We start from the raw sequence: 10,000 nt of genomic DNA, 5'->3' as shown, positions 1-10,000 counted from the left end.
TTAACTTTGATTTTCTGTGCTGCATACTGGACAATAGATGCACATCGTGAATTAGGCCTATAGGGCCTATATGAAGTATTAACATGATTGTTTAAATAGTCTATGTTTGAAAAAACAAATATTGAAGGGAATCAGGGGAAGCCAGTTCAGTAGCCTAGCCTATGTCTTTGACAGACACAGGTCAGCCTCAGTGAGTAGGCTACTAGCACAATCAAGCAGCCCAGACCCTAAAACTGCTTTTATAGCTGTGAAGGTGATTCAATCACATACAATTATTTTTCTTTCAATTATTTTTACAATTATTTTCTTTCTCCTAGTCCTTTATGAGCAAAACACTATATTTGGTAACTTTTGTTGACAAGATGGGGTGGGATGATTGAATTGGGAACACTGAGGTATCAGGTGCGACTGTAAAAAAAATGGTTACATTTTGGCCCAGGTGGAGGGCCCCTTAGCAGGATTTTGCTTAGAGCCCCATGGAGGGCTGAACCGGCACTGGCTACAAACATGCTACCAATCAAATGTAATATTAGTAGGACTAGCCTACTTAGACACTTTAGTCATAGGCAACGTTGCCATGTTAATTTGGGCTAGAAGTGCTTGCTTGTGGTGGCGCTCCTGTCCGCTGCTTCTCCCGAATTGTGTGGCAAATTTGTCAGCAATCAGCTTAAATGTCAAATCATATTTATTTCTCTTTGTCGCCATGGTATTGGGGGAAACGCGGAGAAACGAGATGGTCAGTCCTCGTATTTTTTCTTCGCGTTTCGTTCTAAGAAATATATAAGTAATAGTTAGTCTTCTTCCGTATTGAACAGATAGGCTACGGGACGCTCTTTGTTCCGTATTTTAAGGAACTACTCAATGCACACACACTACAATGAAAAACACACAAAGAAATCACTAAACATATAGCCTACAACCTAATGACACTTTAATGCAGCGTTTCTCAAACTATGGGCCGCGAAACGTGGAGACTGCTGCTGGTCCGCGAGACATGGGGTGAAATTAGGTCCGGTGATCTGATAATTTGCTGCGCAATTGACCAAGCAACCGCGGACCGACAGAAAAAGAAAGCAAACGTTGCGGCGGAAATGCTTCCTAATTTGATGTGTTTAAACATAGAGACATACAATTAGGTGTGTCTGTTATTATGATAATTTTCGAGCATAACTGCTTGTCCATAGCTCAGTGACAGGTGTTAATAGCCTTGCCATAAGCAGTGGCGCCTGCAGGCGTACGGCCGTACGCACCGTGCGTACCTTGAGACTACTCATCAAGGAAAGAAAATTACCCTTGTGCGTGTGTATTCACATCAAATTGGCCTACCATAACTTCCCAACTATGCACAATATCCCATTAGCCGCATGCCATGCCATCAGGCTATTTACAATTTTCTATATGAAGTTTGTCAACACGTTATCAAAATTAACTTAATGCAGACTACTGTATATCCACGCGCACATATTTCATTTGAGCAGGAGAGATTACGCACGCAGGCGCGCAAGTAGGCTACTTGTTGTTTTCTTTTACTCGGCTATCTATTGTTATCAGAACACAATGTGACGCTGAATCACTAACTCAAATACTCATCGTGGATATCGCAAGTTCTTTTAAACAACGAAAAGAGAAAGAATGGAAGATGGAGGCAGGAAAGCTAGAGGAGATTCCAGATGGGCAATAACAAGCTAGGTAGACAATTTGTGTGCTTGTCGGAACGTTAGACTAGCATTACAACACTGTTTAATATCAGACGTTAATGCTTGAACAAAACTAAACGTAACTTAGCAGTAACTTAGCTGTGTAACGTTGTCCAAATGAGTATTGTGTAAGGGATAATCAACGACGCGCCGTGCGTTTATAGGAAAATAATGCACGTTCGAAGTGGTAATAAGGACCCGACGCCGCAGGCGGAGGGGACTACACACTTCGATAAGTGCATTATCTTCCTATAAACGCACGGCGCGGAGTTGATTATCCCGCTTATACCACTGCTACTATCACTTTCAAATTTCTAATTGTGTTATTGCATGTGGATGTTATAGCCTATGTAGGCTACTTTTTTGCTGACCAATGCACAAATCTAAAACCGAGAAACGGACAAATATTGTACAATATCAGCAAAATATTTTCGGGGGGGTGATTGGTGTGCGTACCATAGCATTAATTCCTGCAGGCGCCCCTGGCCATAAGCACTGCTGCAGGTGCTTCTTTTATTATGCGGTTAGAGCATATAAGCGCTTACTCATATAGACTATAACTCAGGGACAGGTGCAAAACCACCAACTGGGATGGATCGAAGGGCAAGCAAGCACTGCCACACAACGTGAAGGCCTGTTGTCAACACTAAAGTTTCCTACGATGGGGAGAAGTGGCCGCAAGGACTGCATCGATAAGATCAACGAATACAGTAATGTTTTACAACCCAGCTGGTATCCGCTGTTCATTCCGACATATCCCCACTCGGCGGTAGGTCTAGGCCTATTTAACTTTTTTTTTTTCAAACAACGTGCCATTCCGACATGAGGTCATTAATAGGCTATTAATGTCATAACTATTAGGCTATCATTAGGCTTACTATGCATGGCTGTAGGCAGCTATGAGGCCACTGAGATCTGGACCTCATCGGTTTTGTGAAAGCCGATTGGAAATACTTAAGTTTAGAGCGAACGTTTCAACTATGTTTGCCATGGTAGACAAAAACACTCAAATAAAACAATAGCCTAAAAAATAACTGCATGCGTAATGGACACGGCTCTATATCCTAAATAATTTTCGAGGTTTGCCATTTGGTAATATGACCTATCCTTACTGACAATAATTTAGATTGAGCACAACTAAAGTTGCACGAAGGCAAAATACAGTCCTAAAAGCCTATTCTATATAGCCTGGCCAATATTGTAGATGTGCAAAAGCAGCATTTGCGTACGTGCTTGCCGGTGAGGTGTAGCCTACAAAAATGAGCATAACATCTGATTATTAAAGTATGGCTATAGGATATAGGCTAGAGAAGAGTTGGTTTAAAAGTCAAGTGTAGTAAAAAAGTTTGTGCACATCCCCGGTCAAGGTGCAGAACAAGAGTAGGCTAAATCATAAAAAAAATGGAAAAAGGTTCGCACACTTGAAATCCTTCTTTTATAGGATATAGGCTAGAGAAGAGTTGGTTTAAAATTCAAGTGTAGTAAAAAAGTTTGTGCACATCCCCGGTCAAGGTGCAGAACAAGAGTAGGCTAAATCATAAAAAAAATGGAAAAAGGTTCGCACACTTGAAATCCTTCTTTTTTGGTTTGATTTGGTCTTCTTCAGATTAAAATTCAAGTACGTGCGCTATTTAACCCCTCGAGACCGACTGCAGTCTGCTGACACAGCCAGACGACTCTCCCAACCCATTCATTCGTTTTGGCCGATATAATCCATTCATTCGTTTTGTGCCTAGGCCTATATAGATTCCTGCATGCTGCATTACCGTGACCCTTAGCCTACCTTGTGGATGATTTTTTCTCATTGGAATACAGCAGGACAGAATGCCTTTTATCTAACAAACGCAAAAGCTGAGATTGTTGGAAGGACTAGGCTACTCAACAAACTTGTTTTTCGTTTCTGGGAGATCTCGTTATCGTTTTGGATTGTCGGATTTTTATACTTATTGTTTGGACTTATGGACAATGAACTTTGAGGGGTGGTTGTTAGTGCTTTACAAAGCTTTGTGTTAATAAGTGTCGGTCCTCCTATCCTTCAGCTCACTGCGCGATGCAGTTGCGCATAGTGGCCACGAAGTCATTAACTGTTTACGACACAATACATGATATTTGTGTTTTTCGTTTCTTAGATTTAATGCATGTTTGACATGTAAACAGGCCTTCAGTCCGTTAACTTAAGGCCTTCTTTTGCATGGGGTTGCTCGCATCCGCCCGTAACCTAGACTATTATGTGCGTAGTGGCTGCATACTCTTATAATAAGAGGCAAATTGTTACAGGACAACTTAAACTGACTTCCCCAATGCTTCCCCGCAGCACATTACATTTTAATATAGGCTAATATAGGATGAACAAACTCTATGCTATATTAAATCCAGTAGCCTAATAATTCTATGTGCCACGTCCGATTTCGCAAGTGATGTAGTAGGCTACGTTTAAACATCGACAAACGTCTGTGAGACTACCCATTTCATGAAGAGCAATTGTCTTGTGCGATCATTCCCCCTCCCCCACACTTGTCTAACCAGTTCACTAGACATTATAGCCTACCTGTATGCGGCATTGGACGATTGCCTCCCTCCCCCCTCTCTCTCGACAGACACTTCCTGACACTAGGGCTCGGGATCATGACATCAAAACTTCGCGGGCACAGCCACATTGGCAGCTTCACTCCTTAGTTTACTATGGATTACTATGGATTTACTCCCGCCTTTTAGTGTGTTCCTGTTACTTAGTTTTTACCTTCTTGGTAGTATGTTGTGTGTAGTGGGGTGTAACAGTGCAACCCACGATCGCAAGAGGAAAGGAATAAATCGCTACTATTTCTGCTTCTTGTCTTGTGCATCTGAATGAATGGATATTACGTTCAGTGCGCTACCAAATGGCGGCGATATTCCTAGAATGCAAGGCGTGTGCCCGAGCCCTATTATGTAAATGTAAAAATGTGTGTGTGTGTGTGTGTGTGTGTGTGTGTGTGTGTGTGTGTGTGTGTGTGTGTGTGTGTGTGTGTGTGTGTGTGTGTGTGTGTGTGTGTGCGCTGAACCACGAATTCACATATTAACTTTTCTTTTCAGCAGACATCGCAATCATAAAAAAATCGCAAAACTTTTTAATAAAATAATGCCTCTTGTCTTAATGGGTTCCGGAGGTTCGTAGAGTAAGTTTTGAACCCCGGTCGCTGACGTATGATTAAGATGCCTCAACCATTTACGCCACAGTTCGAGTGTCAATTTCTTCGCACTTAGCCAAGAAATATAAAGGATTCAGTCAGTCGAGTTCATTTAGCCTATTCGCGGCATGCACTTGAAACGCCGATCAAAAGTTCTGACATGTTAAACTGACGTTAGTCATTAATTCACCACATGATAAAATGCTGTTATATTGACGCACAGTAGCCCACGGTGGTCTATGTCTATCTCTGAATCAACATGAACATGCATAACGAGATCCATATATTCTAAGTTGCTAGAAACTTCTTTTGCGGAGCTAGGCCTACTAGTCGATGGTTACAATGAATCACCCTCACTGCCCTATCGCATATCTGACCATCCATTGTTATAATGTTACAAAATGCACGATCTTCTCCAATCATGTAGCCTACGGTTATAAGTAAAGTGACATGATAGGCATGTAGGCCTATTAAAGATATTTCTGTTAAATACGTTTTATTTTCAGTTGTCAAAAGTGGTGGGGACAAAATCTGTGATAAAGTGCTGGGTAAGCTACCCAGCGTCGCCGGTTAAAATGAACATGCCTCCGTTTTAAAATAGCCTATAGGCCTACACATTTCTAAGTATTCCTAACATAAATGTAGCCTAAATGTCCATCTTGTCCATCTCTTTCGTCTTCGCCTTGACAATAATAGCCTATTCACGGAAATGCGGTCTTGTAACCGTAATGAATTAATGAATTAATCTAAGGTTGCCTATATCGAGTCTTTCAGGTTGAATTGAAGGCTTCTAAAACCATTTTCATTAATTTCAACAATGGTTTATTGAAACGTCGTTTGATAATAATTTCGCCAGTCATCACCTTCATTTTAATGATTAAATGAGACGGATTAAATGAGACGGATATGCGGAGCATTTCTCTCCCTCTCCATTGACCAAAACGTTGCTCTGGCATCTCTGCTGGACTGACTGAGTTATAGGCTACGTCGAGTGAGAGAGCCAGCTGTGAGGTACGCTGTAAAACATTCGAAAACTCTGAAACTGCAATCTGACATGCCGAGCGTGATGTCTCTTTTCTCCGCTTGTCACCAGCGCGGTGTCTTCGGGTTTTTCCGTGTTTTCCGGTATGAGCCGAACCTTCCTTTTATTAAGGCGGTCTTATGTTGCCCCCTTGCGGTTGCAGTTTTAATTAAAGTCCCGATGCTTCGGGAGTCCCGATGTGCGGGAAAGAAAGGAGCATTCTCAACCCGTACCATCTGTACAGTTGGTATAGTAAGTATTCACACCCATGCTAAAGTTGACTAAAAAGAGGAATATAAAATCATCTTTTGAGAATTGATTGTAATGTCTTAATTCTATTAGCCTGTTTGATTTGCATTGAGCTCAATGAGCATGAAACAGGCTAATAGGCTAACTGGAAAAAGCACCATGCCAATCTCTAGCTATGGTGAAGGGTATGTGATGATGTGGGGCTATTTTAATTCCAAAGGCCAAGGGAACTTTATCAGGATGCATAATATCCTGGATCCATGAAATAGCTGGCCTTTAAAAATAAAAACATATAAAAAATCCTCCTGCTCCTATGGGAATTTAACATAGGGGTCAAATACTTATGCTCCCTGTATTTAAGGAAGAACATTTTTCTATTTACGATACATTCTTCAATCACAAAGAAAATGAGTGTCCTTAGCGGTTTGATTTTTACTCATTTTTTAAATTAAGGCATTACAATCAATTCTCAAAAGATGATTTTATATTCCTCTTTTTAGTCAACTTTAGCATGGGTGTGAATACTTACTATACCAACTGTATATATCGATGGTGTTACACAAACCATCACAAAAAAGATAACCGCATCCAAAGTTGACATCTTGATATGCCAGAAGAGGAGAAATTACCTTTTTAAGTGGCGTGGACAACGGGAATGACTGCAAACGTATGTTTTTCTGTGAAATGAGTTCACGATATGAAACTGTAGACTATATACTGTCGAATTATGCGAAAACGGGAAATTCAAAATTTTAACACGGAAGTTTGTTTATTGTGGATTTTCTCAAAATGTCACTGTGTGCAAAGCGACTGGTTTCGCTTTACAGGGTCAAATATATGTTGATATGCCCTCTGTAATGTCTATGTGTGTATCTAATCGTTTGTGTGTGTGTGTGTGTGTGTGTGTGTGTGTGTGTGTGTTAGACTGCTCGTCTGAGGAGCCGGTGTTGCTGGAGGCTCCCAAGGTGTCGGAGTCGGATCCCCCCACAGCTGCTGAGGAAACCCCCCCTCACACACAACACACACTCAGCAGTGACTGCAGCCTGAGGCAGAGACGCTGATACATCACACACACACACACACACACACACACACACACACACACACACACACACACACACACACACACACACTCACACAACACACTCAGCAGCGACTGCAGCCTGAGGCAGAGACGCTGACACGTCACACACACAAACACACACACACACACACACACACACACACACACAACAGTAGGTAACAGCCGCTGCAGTTACCTACTTACACACACACACACACACACACACACACTTAATATATTCACAAGGATCAAAAAGTCTTAGTTTTACTGCACAGTTAAATAACTGATGGAACTTTCTTAGTTACACACACACGCTAATATATTCACAAGGACCAACAAGTCTTAGTTTTACTGCACAGTTAAGTAGCCTATGGAGCTTTCTTAGTTACACACACACACACACACACACACACACACACACACACACACACACACACACACACACACACACACACACACACACAACATGTCACATATGTATCCCATTCCTTGTGTTTACATTGTCAATAGCATTGCTTTATGTTACATTCTCATTTGTCAATACCAAGTTTACCTCGTTTAAACACACACACACACACACACTGTGGAGTATTTTGCTCTTTGCCACCACAGTCCCTGGGTGTGTCGTCCGTTCCCATAGTCCGTGTGTGTGTGTGTGTGTGTGTGTGTGTGTGTGTGTGTGTGTGTGTGTGTGTGTGTGTTCTACACTGGATCATTGTTTATTTTAGTTTTGAGATAAATCCCCAGAATGTTACTAATGCACAGATGCTCAGTAAAGCTTTATAAAGATGCACACACACAGACAGACAGACACACACACACACACACACACACACACACACACACACACACACACACACACACTTGTAAGTCCACAAGGCATGGGAAACCAACACCATTATGTTAAATATTGTAGATGCACAAAGCACCTACACACTCCGCTGACTGCTCATCCCATTGGTGTGTGTTGTGTTTCCTTTCCTGTCCCTACAAGTGAGCACTCTTTCACTGCTGCATCCCTTGTTCTCTCTATCTCTCTTTCTCTCTCTCTCTGTCCCCTGTGTACCTGTGGAAGCTGTTGTCCACACCCTGGTCCATATCACTGTGCAGATAACGCCCCTCTTCTGTGATTGGTCAGAGAGCCAGATGCATTGTGGTCCATCAGCGTAGCTCTGTGGCTGACGTGACGCGCCGTGAGAATGTTATTGTTTCAAGTGCCACTTTAGATCGGAAGTATTGATTTTAATTATTTCATTTTAAGCTGTCAAACATTCAGAATGATTAACAAAGGTTGAAAAGACCATACAAAGAGTTTTATTATGGTAAGAGATTTATTACAGATTGTTTTAGCTAAGTAGATTTGCTTTGTTATTTCTGCAGGAAACATGCATTTTGATTTAACAAAACGTTGAGTCTGAAGAGAGATGAATGTGGAACTCTGTTACTCTTTATATTGTATTGAAATGAAGACGACTTCTCCCAACCCAGATGGAATATTCTAGAATTCCCGATCCAGATGGAATATTCTAAATTTCCCGATCCAGACGGAATATTCCAGATTTCCTTTTGGTTTTCTGACCTCATGTCTGCTCAGTCCGGATAACGGTGTTGAGAGATATTTGCCTTCGCTACTTGTCAACTCACCTGTTTATTTTGGGCCGTAGTCAAATCATATGTACATTCCTGTGGAGGGTGACCTAATATCTAAGTATTTATGTGTTATTTAAGCCTTAATAAATGCTCTTGCAAGATATACTTTAAAATGTGTCATCTGTTTTCTTTCTACACGTCCAGCTAAGAAACTACTCTGAGAGCTCCTTGTAGCATGCTGTAGGAACCTTGTAGCAGGCTGTAGGCTGTAGGAGTGATGTTAGCAGCTGATTTGTTGTCTATCGTGGGCCCCTTTGTGTGGCTTAGTCTTAGCTTTGTAGACACAGACACACACACACTGCAGCCAGTCTAAGGTTTGTAGACAGACAGACGTACACACACACACAGCAGCCAGTCTAAGGTTTGTAGACAGACAGACGTACACACACACACAGCAGCCAGTCTAAGGTTTGTAGACACACACACACACACACACACACACACACACACACACACACACACACACACTGCAGCCAGTCTAAGGTTTGTAGACACACACACACACACACTGCAGCCAGTCTAAGGTTTGTAGACACACACACACACACACACACACACACACACACACACACACACACTGCAGCCAGTCTTAGGTTTGTAGACACACACACACTGCAGGGGTGGGATCTCCGGCTGCATGCTCACTTCTCTGCTTGCGTATGACACACACTGTCCTGCTGCAGCTTCAGTGTTGTGTCTGTTCTCTGTTCCACCAGCAGGGGGAGGCATTGTGCCAGTGTGGCTTTAGAGTCCTCACACAGCATCAGCACTCACTTTACCTTATTAGCTTTGCCTGGCCTCTCCTGCCCAGACTGACAAGAGGCCTGATGTACCTAGGATTGGACACACACACACACACACACACACACACACACACACACACACACACATTCTGAAGTACCTCAGTATGTCTGCAGAGACTGAATGGCATATAATAGACAGACAACAGTATTTGGGCAGTGTGTGTGTGTGTGTGTGTGTGTGCAGGGATGTAGTGGTAAAATAAGAGGTGTGTAAACTATGAATTCTATGATCTCGGTGAGGTGGACTGCGCCCTGCGAAAAAGGCATTCAGAACGTGTTGATGATGCTTGAGGACGCTATTGTGTAAAGTTTATAGCAGTGGCAGGGGTATTAAATGGCTCCTAGAGTGT

At 42.2% G+C, this 10,000-nt stretch overlaps 1 protein-coding gene across 3 annotated transcripts in view; it reads left to right on the top strand.

Annotated features, from left to right (window-relative positions):
• The window catches only part of bscl2 (BSCL2 lipid droplet biogenesis associated, seipin), a 22,154-nt gene extending 13,194 nt beyond the window's left edge, over nt 1–8,960 (top strand). For all 3 annotated transcript variants that reach the window (XM_062535948.1, XM_062535947.1, XM_062535946.1), the window contains one exon: nt 7,059–8,960. In XM_062535948.1, coding sequence (XP_062391932.1) covers nt 7,059–7,195 — 137 coding nt within the window. In that variant the 3' untranslated portion in view covers nt 7,196–8,960. The remainder of the gene's footprint in view (nt 1–7,058) is intronic.
• Nucleotides 8,961–10,000: the final 1,040 nt, after the last annotated feature.

This window comes from Sardina pilchardus, chromosome 5, assembly GCF_963854185.1.
Source record: "Sardina pilchardus chromosome 5, fSarPil1.1, whole genome shotgun sequence".
NCBI classification, from domain to species: Eukaryota; Metazoa; Chordata; class Actinopteri; order Clupeiformes; family Clupeidae; genus Sardina; species Sardina pilchardus.
Note: the sequence above shows the minus strand (reverse complement) of the source record. Positions and strands in the feature narration are given on the sequence as shown.